Consider the following 22,292-nt stretch of genomic DNA (forward strand, 5'->3'; position numbering starts at 1 on the left):
TTCCCCCAGGAGTAGTACTTGTATTCACAAGATGCTATCCCTAGTGAGGCAGGGGATGGGACTGCGGTATCTTCTTCAGCCCAACAGTGAAGACAATCAGATTCTGTAAGGATTTGCCACTTTTATATTCTGGGAATGGCCACCTAGAAGATCTGTCTCCCACAGGGCACAATTCTCAATCCAGTTTAGGGCTTTTCTTCACTGCAGAGTTGTCCCTAATTCATAGCCTGTCCACACACAAAGTCCCTTGAGTGGGGTGGTGCTTTTAATTTGAGTTGGCTGACCCAGCAGGTAGTACAGAGTACAGCTCAAATGAGCACAATTTGCCAGCTGCTAATCCAATCACTCAATGTGGCTCCAGTGTTATTTTGCAATGTGGCTGCTCTCACTGGAGCTAGGCTAGTTTGAGTGGTGATAACTCGAATTACTCTGCAGTAAAGACACAGCTTGAGGGCTTGTCTATGCAGAACATTATGTGCAGTAAGCTATATGCTGTAGATTTGCACCCTGGCTTGCTGTGCAGTAACATCCCATGTAGACAAGCCCTTTGTCTAAAGACAACTGGAGTTGAAGAGGGCTTTCTCATGGACAGTACAGAGCGGAATTGCTGGACACCTGATTCCCAGCCACTGAGAGATGTTTGCTTTCTTTCTCATCACAGCTGCCCGATGCAGGACGATGCAATAAAGATAGCGACTGTATCCAAGGGAATTACAGTCGCCAGGGACAAGGTAAGAAGGGAAGCGTTAAGACTGTGAGCTTTTCAGGGCAGGGACTTTCTTTTATTGTCTCTGAAGCCCCTAATATGCTTTTGGTGCTATATGAATAAAAGGCTGCCAGCAGTTCTTAGTCTAGACTAAGATGGTACAATGAGAGGCATATTGGAAATGCAGAGATAAGATTAGACAGGTTTTGTTACTTTCTCACAGTGCAAGGAAGGTGGCAGTATTTCAGCCTGTCAACAGAGATGATTTGAACCCATCTGGAAAGGGTCAGATACATCTGAACATGAGAAGATTCTCTCTTCTTCCCACTCTTTGGAAAAAGGGTCAACCGCTCCCACTGTCACATCCACACCTATCTGTGCACTCTGCAGCAGTGCCTCATTGGCAGCAGAAACTGAGACCCCCCAGGTTCAATGCCAGTGTTGCTAACTTCCTTCTCTAGGGGTTTTCTTCCAATCTTAAGGACATGAAGATAATTCCATGAAGCAGGTTGGTGGGAAAATGGCTTACTAAGGTAGAAACAGGATTGTAATGGGGCATGCTGGTCATTCTGTCTCCTAATATACATCCCTCCAAGATGCTCTTGGACACTATTTAATTATATACTTTAACTTCCAAGGGGTTTTTTAAGCAGGTGAGTTTTTGCACCTAAAAGGCTATAAACATGGAGAAGCTGCCAAGGAGGTCTGAGTGATCCTAGTAAGGTCTCTCCAGACAACTCCCATATTCCATGCTGGAGTGATCAGAATCTACCAGAGAGCAACCATTAACTGGTTACTTTTGGGGGTCACTGTTCCATAGCTACAGGCTGTGCATTTTTAAAAGTTACTGGGGCAAAGTCGGAAACTTGTAGGGGAGAGATATGGGGACACTGTCTGTACAACATCTGAATTCTGGCTGATACAGCAATTTTCATAGTGACAACTTCAAAGTATTATTGAATACGTCTGTGTGTACATGGACCCCATCCTTGCTGACAAGGGCTATATCCTTCCCAGGGATGACGGGGGTCATTAAACACAACCACTGACCATTCAGATGGAAGTACCTTGGGAAGTTAACTGGTTCTTCTGGGCTTGGGCTTTCTCCTACCCTTCTGCAGAAGGGGTGGGAGAGCACAAAATCCCCAAATGCAGGACAAAAAATGCAGGTGTTCATGCTAGTCTTTAACAACCACAGAAGTTGAGTGAATACGGGAAAGATACACTGAGATATCCAGAGAAAGCCACACAGGAAGTTTTAGGCAGGAAAGGGGAGGAGACGGGCACCCTCTCATGGGGGAGGGGAGTAGTGGTGGTGGTTTAGCAGCAGGATCAACCAACATCAGAAAACAGAACGCTGACGTGGCAAAGAGGTGAAGACAAACAATGCACAGCAGGAGAGAGACCTGGATACCTCCAGAGTACTCTTATCCCAGCTGAAAGAATACTCTGGAGTGGTGAGGAAACGGAGGCAGGGAAATGCCTGTAGGTTTTATTGTTTTTGTATAGATCTGGGCATTTCTCATGCTATTAAATGTAAAGCACAGTAGTGTATTATAATCTTGCAGAGAGTCTGTCTGTGTTGTATGTGCTACACCTGTCACGTGCCCTTGAAAAGTTAACCTGTGAACCCAGAGCATCCACACAGCTGGAGTTTTGGGAAAAGGTGTGGTTAAGGATGGTAGGTCTGAAGGGTCAATATTAGTTTCTGGGCCAGGAAGTTGGACTATGGGGTCTCAAGCAGATCCTCTGTCTCACCCCTACCCCCCACGAGTGTACCTAGAGACCCCAAGCCAGAGACAAAGCCTGGACTCTGTTCAGACTTTGGAGCTTTTCAGCTCACAGGATTCAGCGGTGGGTCCCTCAGAACGGTGTGGTGAGCGTCTAGGAGAAACCACTCAACTAGATCTGTGACAACAGGTGCTGCTAAAAACTGAGCAACTATCTAGACTCAGAAGGAACAGGATCTTCTGATCCTCAAAGTCTTACTGCTTCCTAACAATCAAAGTGAACTATTTGCTGGAGTGGTCCGGGGGAGTCAGAACTCCTAGCATCTGTTTGTGGCTTTGCCATGGACTCACTTTCTTTGGCCATACCCAACTCCCTTAGCCCCAGTCTGCCAGGTGAAATTTACCCCGTGCAGAAGGCCAGCACAAGACCTATTTTGCTGGTTTAAAGCATTGCATAGACCTTGTACTGACACTCTGCACAGGGGTGAATCTGACCCACATATGCAGATAGTGTTATTGTCCCCCAAAGTTTTAAAACTGAGTGAGTTAACCACAGACCAATTGCAAAGCCTCATAGACAGTTTGCTTCAGCATTATTGCCTTTCTAGTGGTGTGTGTGATATTTGCCACCGGGCCTATTATAATAATTTATTTATTTATTAGAGTTACTGTTTACTCCCAAGCAAGATCAGGGCCCCATTGTGGAGTGTACTGGAAACACACAGTGTAAGAGACAGTCTGTTTCCCAAAAAGCTTACAAACCAAACAGACAAAAGAAACAAAGGAAGGATAGTTATCACCATTTCACAGATGGGGAACCGAGACACAAAGAGACTATGTGACTTGTTCAAGGTCACACAGGGAGTCCATAGCAGAGCTGTGATTTGAACAAAGTCTTCCAAGTCCTATGAGCACAAGGCTGCCCTTTGTCTCAATAATGTGAGATTTGACAGGGAGCATCTACAACTGTTGGACAGTCCCATAATTCAACTGCAAGTGTGAACTTTAAACACTGTTTTCTTCAGGTATCATGACTGGGAAGTGTGTAGATTTCAACAGTGATGTCCAGACCTGTGAGATTTTTGGCTGGTGCCCTGTAGAAGAGGACGGTCAGATTCCTGAGTAAGAAATGGTCCTATTTTCAGTCAGATTTCCCTTCTTGGTTGTGAGGGGTATTGCAAGTAAGCTTAGGATTGCACTGGAAAAAGACCACTGCCTAACTACTGCTGCTCATGAGCCAAATCCTGAAGCCCCTACTCAGGCAAAACTCTAATGGGGCCAAATGCTGACCCTGCTGCTCCATGACCTTGGAACATGGCCACAGTTTTGCAGAGCAGTAAGTACATCCTTGGTGGTGGGGTGGGGTGTCAGGTGCCATGTGTTGCAGTTTCAGGGTAACTGCACTTATATTCACCCTCCATGGTCCCACGAGGGCACCCACTTAAGGCTTCTGGCTCCCAATTGTCACCTCTCTTGGGCGGAGACCCATCACTCTTCCTTCAGAATGGGTTCTTAATGCTGCACAACCCCTGCCAGCCAGTCCGATATCCCTGACAAGCCAGTCTACCTAAAGGCCAGCCCCCGTACACTGCTTTCTGTCTCCAAGAGCTCCGAACAGCATACTGCCAGCCATTACAAGTTACCACACAGCTGTTTCTAAGCAAGCACGTGTATGCTTAGGGGAAAAGCATTACAGAGAAGACACATAAAAAAACATTAAAAGAACCTACATGCATGCTAAAAACTTCCCAGAAGTCACCCCCAACGCCAGCCTAGAATACTTGTCAATCTTTCAAACCCCACAACTGGGTTTGCCCCCTTAGTTACAAGTTCATGTCAATTTTTCAGTCAGGAACTAGACCTTCCAATGGACAATTCAGCTGCGTCTTTATACAGCACAGGCCTTTGCTCTCCGGTATCCTGGACCAGGCAATCACTAATCAATGGCCCTCTCCTCAGGGCACACCTTCAAAAGGCTGAATAACTGGGGTTGTAGAATTTGCATTAATCATTCCCCAGGAAATCAACGTAACACTTATGTCCCAAAAGTCCATGCCTGCCTAGTACATTTCAATACTATTGATTGTTGGGTTTAGTGTGCGGGTGCTGGGTGGTGTTGGTGGCCTGTGATGTACAGGGGGTTAGACTAGTTGATCTGGTGGTCCCTTCAGTCCTTAAGCTTTATTGAACTTCTTAGATTTCCCAGATCTCACATTTGTCACACCCCTTATCAGCAACCAAGGAACTTTCATCACACACTCACACGTGTGTATGGCTGGGAAATACTGTGGAGTATCTTGCAGAAGTGCTCTATAATGTACATGCCAGAGCAGCTTACCTGATCCAGCAGCAGGTGCCTTCACCGCCTCTGTTTCCCCATCCTCAAGCTGGGAGTCATAGTCTTCCCTTTTGGATTCTGGTGTATTTGAGTGGTTGGGGCTGTCATGGTTACTGGGCTAGCTGTAAGTCTGTCCTCTTCCACGTTTCTCTGAGTGCACCATTTGAGGTCTTTTGTCTTTATCACAATTCTTCCACATTTAGCCCATCCCTGGGCTACAGCACCCTGTGGATCAACCATTTCTATCCAGCAGGTACAAATGAACTCAGGTACCTGTTGTTCTTCCCTGCAGGAGTCTGTGATCAATGGTTTACAGAGATCAGACAGCTTTCCTGAAACAAAAGTAGTATTTTAAACAGTGGGAACAAAGCACTTAGTGAAAAAGGATTTTAAAACAACTGTCTCTCTTAGCTAAAGGCTTCCCATCCCCTGAGTATTGGCAGGCATAACATCTCCAGACACACCAAGCGAGGTGTCATGCATCAGTCCCCTTGAACCACTTCTCCCCTCTCTTGAGAGAATGTTCCTTTTTAAACCTGCCACAGTTCTTTCAATCACCTGCATTCCCTGGCCTTTTCCTATCTTGGCATCATCTCTTAATTCTCGAGAGTTTGCTGAGAAGTGGCTTAACTGGAGCCTTTCCCTTCCTGCTTGTTTTTCCTGACAGCCACCTAGTAATCTAAACCAATATAGTCATACAGTAAACATCCCAATAACCATCTCAATATACCGTATTCATAAATTACAGAGACGCTCCAAATCCATCACATAGTCTTCCAGGCACTACAGCAAAGGTCCTTCCCCTTTCAGGGTAAGCCAAAGTTCCAAACAAAGATAGGCTTCCAGCAATTCTCCCAGGGTCAAGTAGTGCTGCAGATCTTCTCCGAGGCTCAGAATCCTTACCCTGTTTATCAAGGGGCTCCCTCCCCAACAACCTCAATATAGCCCACTACTAATGTATTGCCCAAGCCTCTTCCTTCCTCTGTGTACCCTTCCCAGCTTCTTCTAAATCTTACCTCCTCAACTCCGCCCCACTGTCTGCTCCCCAGCATTCTCTAGCCCAGCAGTTCTCAACCAAGGGTCCAAGGCCACCTGGGGGGCTGTCAGGGTTCCTTCCCCACTCTGAACTCTAGGGTACAGATGTGGGGACCCGCATGAAAGACCCCCTAAGCTTATTCTTACCAGCTTAGGTTAAAAACTTCCCCAAGGTACAAACTTGGCCTTATCCTTGAACAGTATGCTGCCACCACCAAGCGTTTTAAACAAAGAACAGGGAAAGAGACTACTTGGAGACAGTCTTCCCCCCAAAAATATCCCCCCAAGCCCTACACACCCCGTTTCCTGGGGAGGCTTGAGAATAATATCCGAACCAACTGGTTACAAAATCATCAAAGACCCAAACCCCTGGATCTTGGGGCAATGGAAAAATCAGTCAGGTTCTTAAAAGAAGGGTTAAGAAAGAAAGGTAAAAATCATCTCTGTAAAATCAGGATGGAAAATACTTTATAGGGTATTCAGATTCAAAACACAGAGGATCCCCCTCTGGGCAAAACCTTAAAGTTACAGAAAACAGGAATAAACCTCCCTCTTAACACAGGGAAAATTCACATAAAACAAAAGATAAAACTAACCCACCTTGCCTGGTTTACCTATACTTGTTGCAATATTGGAGACTTGGATTAGGATGGGTTGGCCTCTCTCAGTCCCAAGAGAGAACAACCACATAAACAAAGAGCACAACAAAAGCCTTCCCCCTCCCCCAAGATTTGAAAGTATTTTGTCCCCTTATTGGTCCTTTGGGTCAGGTGCCAGCCAGGTTAGCTGAGCTTCTTAACCCTCTACAGGTAACAGGATGTTGCCTCTGGCCAGGAGGGATTATATAGCACTGTATACAGAAAGGTGGTTACCCTTCGCTTTAGATTTATGACAGGGGCTGTGAGCAGGTTTCAGGAGGTCCACCGAGCAGGGCCAACATTATACTCACTGGGCAGGGCGGAAAGCTGAAGTCCTGCTACCCAGGGCTGAAGACAAAGCCTGAGCAACTTAGTGTCATAGGGCTCCCTGTGGCGTGGGGCCTTGGGCAATTGCCCTGCTTGCTGCCCCCTAATGTTGGCCCTGACTTTTACACACAGAAAAACAGTTGTGGCACAGGTGGGCCATGGCGTTTTTATAATATGTTGGGGGTGGGGTGGGGGGAGGGAAAAACATTGAGAACCCCTGCTCTAGCTCACCATGAAGAACCTCCTGCTGGTCTTTCTCCTGAGCCACAGATTTGCCTTATATACTGTAGCCTGTCACATAGCTGTCATTTAACCTGACCCCCAATCTCCAGCAGGACTTACTCTCTGTTTGGTCCTGTGATCTTTAGAAGACCTACAAGTCCCAGAATGTCTGTCCTTGAAGGGGCCAAGCCTTGGAACACAGCTGGCTGGACCCATGCCACAACTACCCTTAAGGAGAGGACAGACTGCATTACACAGGAAATGCATCTAGCTAATAGAGCACCATCTCCAGGGTACATATGAACACGTAGCATTTTTCATAAGTTAGTAGGTTCAAAAAAGTTGCCCTTGTGCACTGCAAATGGCTTCTTGATTGAACAGACCTTAGCAGAAGGGAAATGAATTTTTCCCCCTTACATCCCTCATTGGCGGAGGGTTGCTCCAACCCAGTGAGGTAGCTGAGTAATCTTCATGGTGCTTTTCCCACTTCGCTGAGTCACCAGAGCTGGGGAGAAGCAGGAGCCTATCAGACACACACCCTGCATGCATTCAAGGGATGGGCAACAATAATGCCTCTGGGGTCCCTCTCAGTCATCCCAGCCACTAGATCATGCTATGGATGCTCTGACCAGCCCATCACCACAATCCCCTCTCTCCTCCCTCTACGGGTTCTTCCAGACTTTGGGGTGTATTGTTGTGTCAGGGTTTTAGTAGCCTCCTCTCTTCCCCAGCATTGAGGGCATGAAAAGCCAGGATCCTTGGAGTCCTGGGTATGGGTCAGAAAGCTCCCTGCCCCTTTCTGAGGCTGTCCAGGATTTTACCATAGAAAGTAAAGAGCTCCCATCATGGGAAGTGAGAGCCTCTCATGAGCCGTGGATTTGAGCTTGTTGCCTTTAGTGGGAGTTTTGATTGAGGATAAAGGCTTCAGAATTTGGCCAACATGTTCAGCAGAAAAATCATTCAAATTTCTCTGTTCTAACTGTAAAACGTCAGGTGCGGTACAGTAGCCAGCTGCAAAACCAAAGCCTAGTCTCTGCATCAGCCAGTTGGTTAGTGGGTGGGGATGAGCAGGGGACATTGGGGTTCTGCATTATTGCTTCTCCACAGTAAAGTCAACACAGCATATAATGAAAGGAAGCTCCTTCATCAGGCCCAAGAAAAGGCTTGTCTGCATAGCAAATATTTCCCCTTCTCTATAGTGCTTCTACCTAGGATACTTTGGAATTCATCTTTTTACCTAGAAAGTGCAAGGACCAGACCAAATCTCTCATTGGGTCCTGAATGTGATTGTTTGGATGCTATCCCATATAATTTCTTTGCATCTATTTTTCTTCCCTTTATTATAATTACTTTAGATGTTGGCTAATTGAAAGACAAGCACTTGTTAACACGTGTATTTTTCAGCCCCCCGTTGCTCTTAGAAGCTGAAAAATTTACCTTATTTATTAAGAACAGCATCAGCTTCCCCACATTTAAAGTCTCCAGGTGAGTAAATGTTTGGGGTTTTTTTTTTTAAGAGATCAAATGTCAAATCTTTTTTTTTCTGATCGCTCATGAGTTGGATCCCTGCCACTATGTAGAGTGATGTAGTATTGTATGTATAGCTTTTGGCTCATTTGGTGCAGAAAACACCATCTTTTGTCCCTGAGTCCAGTATTTGGTTGACTGCAGCATTCAATAACAAATCAGTTAGTAGGAATCAGGACTGGTCCTTAAATGAGTCACAAACCAAAATGGGGACGAAAGCCCTGACCCTCCAAACAAGACCACTCATGTGAGTAAAGTCATTAACTTATTTGCAAGAGCAGGGCCTCACTTTATAACATGCGGTTTAGTGTAGCTGGGAGCGAGCCTCAGCATAGGCAGACAGATTCACACTAGTGTAACCCACACACCTTCTGGGTGTGGTGTTCTGTGCCATCTCGTGGCACTAGGACCACTTAGGGAGAGAGAGTTAAAATTAGTCTGTTCTACGGCCTTAGCTAAGAGCCAGTTGGCTTTTAGCTTATGCAGTAGAGGCTCAGGCACTAAGTTCCAGAGGCCGCATGTTTGATCCCGCCTGCTGACGACCAGGGTCTGTCGGTGTTACACTAGCACACTATAAATAGCAATGTAGACGTTGCTGCACTGGCAGAGACTCACTCCCAGCTACAGTAAACCATGCATTATAAAGTTAGGCCACCTGAGCTCAGACACAGGCGATTGGGTGGCTAGCCTGAGCCTCTGCAGCAACGTCCACACTGCTATCCAGACTGGGAAGCACGCATCCAGTTGCAGTATAGCCATACCCCTAGTGGCTAGAGCACTGGATTGGGACTCAGGCAACCTAGTTCTATTCCCAGCTGTGCCACTGACCTTGGACAAGTCACTTTCCCCTCTATATGCCTCAGTTTACTCATCTGTAAAATGGGGGTAATCATACTGACCTCCTTTGTAAAGCACTGAGATCTACTGATGAAAAATGCCTGCATAGAAACTAGGTAGTATTATAAGGAACACTTCAGCTATGTAAAACCTGCTGCCTTGGTGCTAGCATTGAGCTGTAAACGGTGTCTAATTTCAGTCTTTAAATCAGAGAAGCAGAAATTGCAATGAAATTTACCAGAGATCTCAGTTGTCATGGTGCACACACATCTCCTCTTTCTCTGTCTTTTTATTCTTCTGAAGGCAGAAATATAAAATGAAGTACTACAATGGGAGCCGCTAAAGCACCAGGAGAACCTAGATTGTATAGAAATTGTCAAAGGCCCTTCACATCATTACGATTTCTGCTTCTATTACAGTAATTGACTTAGGAAATAATTTCCTAGTGCCTCTCTGTAAACTGTCTCTCTGACCAAAGGAACAAGTCTAAGAGGATTTGTTGCTGGTCTGATTATAAATTTGATCCAGAACAAATGAACAAAAGTCATTTGTGCTGAGCATGACAGATTTCCCTTCTATAGATTTGTACTGTCCCTGTACTATTTATCAGGTTAAATACACAGTAACCTGACATTAATCCAGGCTGCTCTCTGAAGCAGCATGTATTCAGTAGAGTCTGTCCAGCCACCATTACTCAGTGCCATGGATTGCCAGTTCACCAGAGACTGTGCTCCCAGGAGGGAAGAAAGAGAATAAGATATTCTACAGTGGTAATAGGTGAAATGCACAGAACCCAGCTAAACAAATCCCTTTGTTATATTTTGCCTTCACTATCTTAATTTCTACATGACAAAACCATGTTACAAAGTCAAAATGGGACCAGTTACACTAGTGTAAATCCAGAGAAACTCCAACTGGCTTGAATGAAGTTACTCTGGTTTACAATAGTGTAAGTGTGCGTTATGCCTTTTTGGTCAGGAACTCTTAGTATGTGTTCGTACAGCACCTAGAACAATGGACCTGTCCTGACTGTGGCCTGTAAGGACTACTGCAATATAAACAAACAACAGAAACAATCTGGATCAAAGTGAATAAAATCTATTGTGTCCCTAATGGGTTATAGCTATAAGCCTCTCTTCCACTGCTTTGAAAACAAATTTCTGAGCCTTGCCTCAATCCTTATTTCTGTCTCTAAATTATAAGTTTTGTGAAACAATGTACGTTCTTTGCTCTCGTGTAGCTGATTTTAAAGCATGATGTTCACTATGGCCTAGCTTTTCGAAAGAGCTCAGTACCCACTCAGGCATGGAGACAAGTGTCCAGATTTTCAAAAGAACCTGGCATGTTGGGTGCAGAACTCTTATGAGACTCTGGACATCAGCTGCTGGGTGATGAGTAATGAGCTCATTTGAAAATCTGGCTTTTTATACCATAACTAATCATAGACTATCACATTTCATTCAGTTGACATACAGGTTCTTTTTTATTCACAGACGCAACCTAGTGGAGGGCATTACCACAAGCTACCTGAAAAAATGCACCTACCACAAAAACAAAGATCCTTTTTGCCCTGTGTTTGAGCTGGGATACATTGTGAAGGAATCGGGACAAAATTTTCATGCCCTGGCCCTTAAGGTACACAGATTTCAAGTGATGTGTGCTTCAGTCATGAGAATGAGGGGACATAGGAGGTTGACCTGAAATGGGTTTTGTTTTTTTGGCCACTGAAGTGAAAAATCAGTCATTAGCACAGCTCTATACCTTGATCCATAGTTCTGACCAATCACTTTATATATTTTGTTTGCAGCAAAATCCAAACTTGGTAAATAAGGAGTCAACAGGGTGTCTTTGTTTACACTTCAAGCTGGAGGAGCAAATTCCAGCTCAGGGAGACATACTCGTGCCAGATCTGACTGAGCTAGCATGCTAAAAGTAGAATGTAGCCATGGTGGTGTGAGCAGCATGAGGAGTTAGATGCCCTGAGTATGTACCTAGCAGGCATGTCTCCTCCAGCTCAAAGTGCAGACATACCCTTAGACTACAGAGAAATACAGTCTAATCTGCAAAAAGAGGTCAGGAAAGGCAGAGCATTTTGTGCTTATGTTAACAAGGATTGTGCGTATTTGCCACGTTGCTGATCATGAGGTGCTACACTGTTTGTTTGTTTCAGAACAAATAAAGAGGGTTTTTTTCTGTCTCCACCCTTCTCATCCTGTTTGGCATTTGTACTGAGGAGCTCATCACTGCTTTGGTTCAGGATTTTTTGCTTCCTTATTGCTTTTTGTTAACATTTCCCTCTCCACCTCCACAAGTTCACATTCATGGTTCACACACAAGCCACCTATCTACATGTCAGTATCTTACACCGGGGAAGAGGAAGAGGTGAAACGTGTTACTATGGAGATGTGTTGATGCTGCTCAGTTGATTAGATGGAAAATGACCTCCTGAATCCAGCACTATCTAGTCTGTGCCCTCTCCTTCCTAACCACAAGAATCTGATATGTTCTCTCCATCAGAGGCCCAGCCTCATGAGTGATCGTTCTAAGCCCACAGCAGTTGTGTACTAGCTATTGATCCACTGAACTAGTTAAAAAAGCTAGTAAAACACTGAATCTATGTATGCGCAGAAATGAGGCCCATACATGAAGATACTGTACCTCCCTATTTCCATTCTTTTTAAATGGAAGACAATTTGTTATTGTATTTCCAATGGTAGCCCATTATAACTGGTTGAGAGATTAATCTTTTCAGCTTGATTGGCCAGACCTGTCTGTTTAAGAGGTTACAAGTTAAGCTGTCTCTAATCCAAGAAGGAGCATCCCTACAGAGGGGCATGAGCTGCAAAATTTGGGTCCATGCCCAGTCTGTACTGCGAATTTTAGGGATTTTCAGATGCAGGCTTTTGGCGTAGGCCTCTCTCTAATAATCACAAAATGAAAGTCCCTTTTCTCACAGACGCACACAGGATGCAATCATTCTATCCACCAGCTTGGGCTGTGATGTCAACCCTGCAGCCCCAGGCCTTGGTGGCAGGGGTCAGAGCTGCTCAGGGTCATGCTTCTAGACACAGGTTGCCAAACAAAGGGGAGGCAACTCGTGAGCACTACAGTGATACTATGTAAACAGTAACAGTCACCACAGCCAGCATTACCAGGCTCCTGTATCCAACATCAGGACTTCCCACTGAAGCTCTTGATCTGCTCTTTCCAAATGGAGCAGCATGATAGTGGGAGAGGCTCTGGAAGCTCTACTAGTAAGTGAGGATGACGCTAGCATGTCAAGTGTGTCATACAAAGAACCAGATGATTGCAAGGTGGAATCCTATGTTGCTGAGAGTCCTGGGTGAAGAGAGGGAAATAAATTGGCAGGACTATGTATCCTGGCTTGATCTCTGGTCCCTTGGTAGCATCTTTGGAGCCAGCTGTGGAGAGTGAGTTTATTGGGATGGAAAGAGCATCCCTTTGCAAATTAAAAAGCTAACAAAACCAGAATGCAGCAGAGCATCCTGAGTACAAATTTCTGCATGATGACGACATGGATATTTGCTGTCCTTTTCTCGTGTCTCTCATAGGGCGGGGTTGTCGGTATCACCATAGACTGGGACTGTGACCTCGACTGGCCCGTGACATACTGTAAACCTGTTTACCAGTTTCACGGACTTTACAACGATGACAATAACGTTTCACCAGGCTTCAACTTCAGGTAAGATGGCCCTATTATCTTCTGTTCAGCCTTCGTATATAGTTTCTTTCATCCTGGAGGATCTCAAAGCACATTACAGACTCTATAAAAGCAGGGATTATTCTCCTGACTACCAAAATAAATGTCACCCTTGCATGTGCAAAGTGCAGCCGTTCGTTTTAGAATAGGAAGTGAAAATGCCTCACCTCCCTTTAATCAGCTGTCCTTCCTTTCTTTCTCTTCACACACACCCAGGCACTCACTCCAGACTTCCAGCTCTGAGCCATTGCAAAATCCTCCCAGGGTCACCAATTATGCCCCAAATTAAAACATCCTCATAATCACAACACTACGCATTTCCTTGGCTGAAATGAGTTAGCAGATACCATAATTGTCACTACAGTTGTGTAGTGTTACAGGTGGCACTGCTCTTAAGAGTACACGTAGCTCTTATATAGCACTTTGCATTCTTAGATCTCAAAACACAGGCAGTCAGTATCATTACTGCCCCTCTGGGCCAAATTTGAGTGAGTGATACTGTGACTTAGTTCATGGGGTTAACAATTTGGCTCGGCTCCCCTTCCCTCATAACTGGGGCAGGGGGCAGCTGGCAGCCAGGCCAAACCTGAGTGGCACTGTGACCCTCTGTGGCAGGTTCCAATGCCAAGAGCAGGGCCAACCCCGGGACAGGAGCCGAGAGTGCAGGGTGAGTGCAGAGTAGGCCTGCTCTCTGACCCTACCAACCCCTCAGTTGACAGTGCCATGCCAGCAGGTGCTGCTGAGAGTGGTCAGTGCTTCCTCAGTAGGGCGAGGAGAAGCGGAAGTATGCTAGCTGATGATTTTGGCCCCCCCACCCCTCCATCAAACTTGGATGCTGGGTGGGCTGCAAAAAATGACAACATGCAGTTGGTGGGCCACCTTATTAATATGTTCCAAATGTAGTAAAAGCATGAGTATATTCACTACACGTATTGTCAAGAACAAGGTATTTGTGAGTTAGGCCAAACTTTCCTAAAACCAGCCAGATACCCTCTAAACTGGTACCACAGTAATCACAGAAATTCACACCCTACATCCATTCACCCATTAGTGGTACAGGATTCTCAGTCGAATGCCTCATCATGCCTAGCTATAGATATTGAAATACCCACCCATTTTTTTGTATTTGTTTGTTATTAATTTCTTTAGATTTACAGAATAGTAACAAATGAGAGCCCTGTGCACCGTAACACTTAATTATTCTTCTTGTAATAACATAATACACCCAGTAGCATTAAACAACAAATGTTCAAACAGGAGCAAATGAACTCATCTCATCTTAGCCAATCGTGAAATTTTCAGTTGAATACTTTCAGTTCATTCACTGACTTTGATTTGGTAGAGGTCAGCTTCAGGATAAAAATTATAGTAACTAACAAGCTGTTATCTAGGTTTCAGAAATGGGGTTTCAAAGGGGATGGATCTAGACTGTTCTCAGTGGTAACAGATGACAGAACAAGGAGTAATGGTCTCAAGTTGCAGTGGGGGAGGTTTAGGTTGGATATTAGGAAAAACTTTTTCAGTAGGAGGGTGGTAAAGCACTGGAATGCGTTACCTAGGGAGGTGGTGGAATCTCCTTCCTTAGAGGTTTTTAAGGTCAGGCTTGAGAAAGCCCTGGCTGGGATGATTTAGACTTTTCCTCAGCTCTTATCCTCAAAGCACTTTACAAAGGATGTCACTATTATTAGCCCCACTTTCCAGATGGGGAAACTGAGGCACTGAGCAGGGAAGTGACTTGCCCTAGGTCACCCAGCAGGGCAAGAGTCTCCCAAGTCCAAGTCACTTCCTCTGTCCATTTAGTCACAAAAATTCTAGTTACTCAATTTTCTCAGTGGTTTATATTAGTTTGCTTTATTTTTCTTTTCTGAAGACCATGAAAGGCCATTTAACATATTATCTGTCTGATTGGAAAGGTATGCCAAATACTACAGAGATAATGGAACTGACTACAGGACTTTGTACAAGGTGTTTGGAATCCGGTTTGACATCCTGGTGAATGGAAAGGTAACATCCTGTGTGAATTCATTTTAATTCACAGAGTTTTCATCAGCCTCTCTTTTAATTTCATTGCCAGGTCATGTGTTGTTATATAATCCACCCCAGTATCTGAACCTAGTGCATCTCAGGGCCTTCAGTAAATGAACTTCAGGGAATATAGGAAAATGGCATACACACCATCCTGACTCAGAAGGAAGGTTAAATGAGAGTCAGGATGGTGTGTATGCCATTTTCCTATATTCCCTGAAGTTCATTTACTGAAGTAGAGGGGTTGAATTGTTTCAGTAAACTTTGTAGGGACGGATATGATTTCTGCTGGAGTCCTGGGTACTTCCTGCTGCTGCAGAGCGCGCTCTCTCTAGATGCAAGTTAATAGATAAACTGCCAGTAGATGGCTCTCGGGAATATGTACCATAGTTCCTGGTTTTGCAAATGGTTCTCTCTGTACAGCTATTTACACCAGCCCTTTACTCTTTCCATAATGGCCATTGAGCACTGCAAACCATTTTTCTAAGGATGGTGTTTAATGGTTTGGTCAATCAGAAAGTAACCATTGTGAGCTGATGGTCTCCGTCTTTTCCTGGTGCCCACATCCCAGAATAACCCCTACATTAGTACAGATGGAACTCTGGTTGGCAGTCTCAGCACAGACACCAAGCATGGCTGTGGAGATGGACTTGCCCCTTGTCACTAGAAAATGGTCTCTTTGGAGACATGAGTAGTTGAGGACCATTGCGGGAGGAGCATAAGGAAAAGTGTTCATTGGGACTGCCCATCCTGTACTTTGCCTAAACAGAGAACTCCAGTAACATGGACAGAAATCCCAGTGTCTTCAGGAATATTCAGTTCACAAAAGAAAAAGAAACTAATGGCTTCATATCTAACATGCCCCGTCTCCTTCTCTAGAAGGGTATCCACAGCTCCTGCATACCTTTCATAGAATCATAGAATATCAGGGTTGGAAGGGACCTCAGGAGGTCATCTAGTCCAACCCCCTGCTCAAAAGCAGGGCCCATCCCCAATTAAATCATCCCAGCCAGGGCTTTATCAAGCCTGACCTTAAAAACTTCTAAGGAAGGAGATTCCACCACCTCCCTAGGCAATGCATTCCAGTGTTTCACCACCCTCCTTGTGAAAAAGTTTTTCCTAATATCCAACCTAAACCTCCCCCACTGCAACTTGAGACCATTGCTCCTTGTCCTGTCCTCTTCTGAGGACACTGAGAATAGTCTAGAACCATCCTCTCTGGAACTACCTCTCAGGTAGTTGAAAGCAGCTATCAAATCCCCCCTCATTCTTCTCTTCTGCAGACTAAACAATCCCAGTTTCCTCAGCCTCTCCTCATAAGTCATGTGTTCCAGACCCCTAATCATTTTTGTTGCCCTTCGCTGGACTCTCTCCAATTTATCCACATCCTTCTTGTAGTGTGGGGCCCAAAACTGGACACAGTACTCCAGATGAGGCCTCACCAATGTCGAATAGAGGGGGACGATCACGTCCCTCGATCTGCTCGCTATGCCCCTACTTCTACATCCCAAAATGCCATTGGCCTTCTTGGCAACAAGGGCACACTGCTGACTCATATCCAGCTTCTCGTCCACTGTCACCCCTAGGTCCTTTTCCGCAGAACTGCTGCCTAGCCATTCGGTCCCTAGTCTGTAGCGGTGCATTGGGTTCTTCCGTCCTAAGTGCAGGACCCTGCATTTATCCTTATTGAACCTCATCAGATTTCTTTTGGCCCAATCCTCCAATTTGTCTAGGTCCCTCTGTATCCTATCCCTGCCCTCCAGCGTATCTACCACTCCTCCCAGTTTAGTATCATCTGCAAATTTGCTGAGAGTGCAATCCACACCATCCTCCAGGATCATTTATGAAGATATTGAACAAAACCGGCCCCAGGATTGACCCCTGGGGCACTCCACTAGACACCGGCTGCCAACTAGACATGGAGCCATCGATCACTACCCGTTGAGCCCGACAATCTAGCCAACTTTCTACCCACCTTATAGTGCATTCATCCAGCCCATACTTCTTTAACTTGCTGACAAGAATACTGTGGGAGACCGTGTCAAAAGCTTTGCTAAAGTCAAGATACAATACATCCACTGCTTTCCCTTCATCCACAGAACCAGTAATCTCCTCATAGAAGGCGATTAGATTAGTCAGGCATGACCTTCCCTTAGTGAATCCATGCTGACTGTTCCTGATCACTTTCCTCTCATGTAAGTGCTTCAGGATTGATTCTTTGAGGACCTGCTCTAGGATTTTTCCGGGGACTGAAGTGAGGCTCACTGGCCTGCAGTTCCCAGGATCCTCCTTCTTCCCTTTTTTAAAGATTGGCACTACATTAGCCTTTTTCCAGTCATCCGGGAGTTCTCCCATTCGCCACGAGTTTTCAAAGATAACGGCCAATGGCTCTGCAATCACAGCCGCCAGTTCCTTTAGCACTCTCGGATGCAACTCGTCCGGCCCCATGGACTTGTGCACGTCCAGCTTTTCTAAATAGTCCCTAACCACCTCTTTCTCCACAGAGGGCTGGCCATCTATTCCCCATGTTGTGATGCCCAGCGTAGCAGTCTGGGAGCTGACCTTGTTCGTGAGAGGAAGTGAACTCTTATAGTGGTAGCCATGCAAGGTTCCTAAGCAGGGTCATCCCTAGCCCTACTAATTCCTTCCCCGTGAAGGATTCCTCTGCTTTATTAGGAGATCCTGCTTATTTTCTCTCATTTTATTCAGGCAGGTAAATTTGACATCATCCCAACGATGACCACAATAGGCTCTGGAATTGGTATATTTGGAGTGGTGAGTATTGGTATGTTCAGCCTATATGTGAATATGCAAATTATTCTGCTTGCATGTGGCATTGAAGTGAAAGTGACTCTGAGCTATAGCAAAATACCAGCTCCACGTAGGCATCCACCTGGCCTTTTAAATGTGGAAAATGCAAAATAAATAGAAAAGAGATTTCCTTGCAGTAGAGCTCATCTATCTCCAGATCCCCTAGATATGAACAAACCACAGTGCAATGGGGACTGATGTTAGATGGTCTGCATATCAGCTTGGGCTGCCATCTTGCTGGACCCAGTCAAACTAAGGAAAGTCAGGCCTGGTCAATATTTTCATGGGAGACCTACAAAAGAAACGCTGGAGCAAATATTCTGGCTGATAGGTAGAGGTTGTCCTTCTGCATATGCCCCAAACCAATACCCCAGTATGGTTTCCAGAGGTGAGGTTCTGTCTTTGAGGTGAGATACCACATTGGGATCCTGGCTTCTTGTAGCCATTAAAGACTGCATGGCACCTTTTGGAACAGTAAGGGTGTTAAACTTAATTTGTTAGCCAAATTACAGTTTAAGTACTGGTATTTGCTTTCTGCCTACTTAAGTCCCCTAGCTTGAATCCTGCATATATCATTTCAGTCCTAAACTAAGGTGCAGCATGGACTGTGCACTATTAAACAGCTGCCATGTTCTACATCCAAAGTGGATGAAGTGACTGCTGTTTGCAAGGTGCTTTGGGATACTTTGGGATGAATGTTATAGCCTCAGGAGATTGGTGCAGATTCCTGGTTTAGAGGATCTAATACTTTAGGTGCTGCCCTAACCATGGTTTGGTTTTTGTGTCATGCTTTGTCTGATTTAAGGCATCTGTAGTGTGCGATCTGCTCCTGCTGCACTTTCTCCCACGACGGGATTATTACAAACAGAGGAAATTCAAATATGCAGAAATGAAGACTCCCGTGTCTGTAAGTAACAATTCATTCCTCTTTTACCTGAGACCGCAGAGGGCAGGAGGTATTTGTATACATGTATGCGTGTTCCTGTATATAGATTATACAAATCTGTCTGAGTGTGTGTATGTACATAAAAATATATTGGAGGGCAGCTAGATACTTCTTTCTCTGGATCGGTTGTCTCTAGTGATTGTCAAATCCACAGAACACTGAACAGAGACTAGAATAATTGATCTTCAGCTCTGAAGTTACAAGAATTCTCTGTATGAAGAATTTCCACTAGCTCTTTGCTTATTCCCTCAGTGGTCCAGTCACCAAAGAGTGACAGTCATGCGTCTTTAGGGTGAGGTTTTCAAAAGCAGTCAGTGTTTGAGCTAACTCTGCTATGACTGGAGTCAATGGCAAAACTCCCATTGGCTTCAATGGGAACAGAGCTAGGCCAGCATTAACTGCTTTTAAAACCCCCACCCATATCACCTTAGAATAACATCAAAACATTGCAACACTGCAAATCCAGGTTGTTTTTCACAGCTGCCTAAGGGATCTGGACTGTCAATTTCCATTCAAATGAACAGCTATTCCAGAAATTAATTTTAATGGGCATTGAGCACCCAGATCTCCTAGGTGGATTTGAAAATCTCAGTCCTTATGTCTAATGATCCATTCTCAGAGTCGTGAGGTTGAGTTGGGGTTAAATCCTTTGCTCCATCTACAGTGCATCCTACAGGACAAGAGGTGACTTGCAGAAAGAACTTATTCTTGGGTGTTTTAAAAGAATACCCATTGAAATGTGGGGTTATTTATGAGTCACTGGACATACACTTACTGATCTTTCTAGGATACTTTTTAACTAGGACTAAGTGATTAAAAAATTAATCGCACAATTAATCAAACTAATTGCATTATTAATCAAACATAATAGAATACAATTTATTTAAATATTTTTGGATGTTTTCTATACTTTCAAATATATCGATTTCAATTACAACACAGAATAAAAAGTGTACAGTGCTCATTTTATAAGTATTCGTACTGTAAAAAAACAAAAGAAATAGTATCTTTCAATTCACCTCATTCAAGTACTGTAGTGCATTCTCTTTATCTTGAAAGTTGAACTTACAAGTATAGAAATATGTACAAAAAACCTGCATTCATAAATAAACCAATGTAAAATTGTAGTGCTCGCAAGTCCACTCAGTCCTACTTCTTGTTCAGCCAATCGCTCAGACAAACAAGTTTGTTTACATTTGCAGGAGATAATGCTGCCTGCTTCTTGTTTACAATGTTGCCTGAAAGTGAGAACAGGGGTTCTCATGGCATTGTTGCAGCCAACATCACAAGATATTTACATGCCAGACGCTCTAAAGATTCATATGTCCCTTCATGCTTCAACCACCATTCCAGGGGATATGCGTCCATGCTGATGACGTGTTCTACTCGATAACAATCCAAAGCAATGTGGACCAATGCATGTGCATTTTCATTATCTGAGTCAGATGCCACCAGCAGAAGGTTGATTTTCTTTTTCGATGGTTCAGGTTCTGTAGTTTCCGCATTGGAGTGCTGCTCTTTTAAGACTTCTGAAAGCATGTTCCACACCTTGTCCATCTCAGATTTTGGAAGGCACTTCAGATTCTTAAACCTTGGGTCGAGCGCTGTAACTATCTTTAGAAATCTCACATTGGTACCTTCTTTGTGTTTTGTCAAATCTGCAGTGAAAGTGTTCTTAAAATGAAGAAAATGTGCTAGGTCATCATCTGCAGCTGCTATAACATGAAATATATGGCAGAATGCAGGTAAAACAGCAGGGGACATTGAATTCTTTGGGGGAGAATTGTGTCACAAATTTAGTTAACGCCTTATTTTCTTAACGAGCGTCATCAGCGAGGAAGCACGTCCTCTGGAATGGTGGCTGAAACATGAAGGGGCATATGAATGTTTAGCATATCTGGCATGTAAATACCTAAACAAGTGCCATGCAAATGCCTGTTGTCACTTTCTGGTGACACTGTAAATAAGAAGAGGGCAGCATTATCTCCTGTAAATGTGAACAAACTTGTTTGTCTTAGCGATTGGGTGAACAAGAAGTAGGACTGAGTGGATTTAAGGCTCTGAAGTTTTACATTGTTTTGTATTTGTGTAGTTATGTAACAAAAAAAAATCTACATTTGTAAGTTGTACTTTCACGACAAAGAGATTGCACTACAGTACTTGTATGAGGTCAACTAAAAAATACTATACCTTTTGTTTATCATTTTTACAGTGCAAATATTTATAATAAAAAACATACACTTTGATTTCGAACACAACACAGAATATATATGAAAATGTAGAAAAACATCCAAAATATTTAATAAATTTCATAGAATCATAGAATATCAGGGTTGGAAGGGACCTCAGGAGGTCATCTAGTCCAACCCCCTGCTCAAAGCAGGACCAATCCCCAATTAAATCATCCCAGCCAGGGCTTTGTCAAGCCTGACCTTAAAAACTTCTAAGGAAGGAGATTCCACCACCTCCCTAGGTAACGCATTCCAGTGTTTCACCACCCTCCTAGTGAAAAAGTTTTTCCTAATATCCAACCTAAACCTGCCCCACTGCAACTTGAGACCATTACTCCTTGTCCTGTCCTCTTCTGAGGACACTGAGAATAGTCTAGAACCATCCTCTCTGGAACCACCTCTCAGGTAGTTGAAAGCAGCTATCAAATCCCCCCTCATTCTTCTCTTCTGCAGACTAAACAATCCCAGTTTCCTCAGCCTCTCCTCATAAGTCATGTGTTCCAGACCCCTAATCATTTTTGTTGCCCTTCGCTGGACTCTCTCCAATTTATCCACATCCTTCTTGTAGTGTGGGGCCCAAAACTGGACACAATACTCCAGATGAGGCCTCACCAATGTCAAATAGAGGGGAACGATCACGTCCCTTGATCTGCTCATTATGCCCCTACTTCTACATCCCAAAATGCCATTGGCCTTCTTGGCAACAAGGGCACACTGCTGACTCATATCCAGCTTCTCGTCCACTGTCACCCCTAGGTCCTTTTCCGCAGAACTGCTGCCTAGCCATTCGGTCCCTAGTCTGTAGCGGTGCATTGGGTTCTTCCGTCCTAAGTGCAAGACCGTGCACTTATCCTTATTGAACCTCATCAGATTTCTTTTGGCTCCAATTTGTCTAGGTCCCTCTGTATCCTATCCCTGCCCTCCAGCGTATCTACCACTCCTTCCAGTTTAGTATCATCCGCAAATTTGCTGAGAGTGCAATCCACACCATCCTCCAGATCATTTATGAAGATATTGAACAAAACCGGCCCCAGGACCGACCCCTGGGGCACTCCACTTGACACCGGCTGCCAACTAGACATGGAGCCATCGATCACTACCCGTTGAGCCTGACAATCTAGCCAACTTTCTACCCACCTTATAGTGCATTCATCCAGCCCATACTTCTTTAACTTGCTGACAAGAATACTGTGGGAGA

The 22,292-nt window shown here is 44.5% G+C and overlaps 1 protein-coding gene and 1 long non-coding RNA gene across 3 annotated transcripts in view; one reads left to right on the forward strand and one right to left on the reverse strand.

The window, feature by feature from the left end:
- LOC140899771 (uncharacterized) overlaps positions 1-22,292 on the reverse strand; it is a 137,620-nt gene that overhangs the window by 97,375 nt on the left and 17,953 nt on the right. For both annotated transcript variants that reach the window (XR_012155443.2, XR_012155442.2), the window contains exon 2: positions 4,775-5,106. This is a non-coding gene — a long non-coding RNA (uncharacterized LOC140899771). The remainder of the gene's footprint in view (positions 1-4,774; positions 5,107-22,292) is intronic.
- P2RX1 (purinergic receptor P2X 1) overlaps positions 1-22,292 on the forward strand; it is a 38,415-nt gene that overhangs the window by 12,296 nt on the left and 3,827 nt on the right. The window contains exons 4-11 of the mRNA XM_073315811.2: positions 662-731; positions 3,462-3,558; positions 8,401-8,481; positions 10,854-10,995; positions 12,933-13,063; positions 14,995-15,085; positions 17,816-17,881; positions 18,723-18,824. Coding sequence (XP_073171912.1) covers positions 662-731; positions 3,462-3,558; positions 8,401-8,481; positions 10,854-10,995; positions 12,933-13,063; positions 14,995-15,085; positions 17,816-17,881; positions 18,723-18,824 — 780 coding nt within the window. The remainder of the gene's footprint in view (positions 1-661; positions 732-3,461; positions 3,559-8,400; positions 8,482-10,853; positions 10,996-12,932; positions 13,064-14,994; positions 15,086-17,815; positions 17,882-18,722; positions 18,825-22,292) is intronic.

Source organism: Lepidochelys kempii, chromosome 17, assembly GCF_965140285.1.
Source record: "Lepidochelys kempii isolate rLepKem1 chromosome 17, rLepKem1.hap1, whole genome shotgun sequence".
Lineage (NCBI taxonomy): Eukaryota > Metazoa > Chordata > Testudines > Cheloniidae > Lepidochelys > Lepidochelys kempii.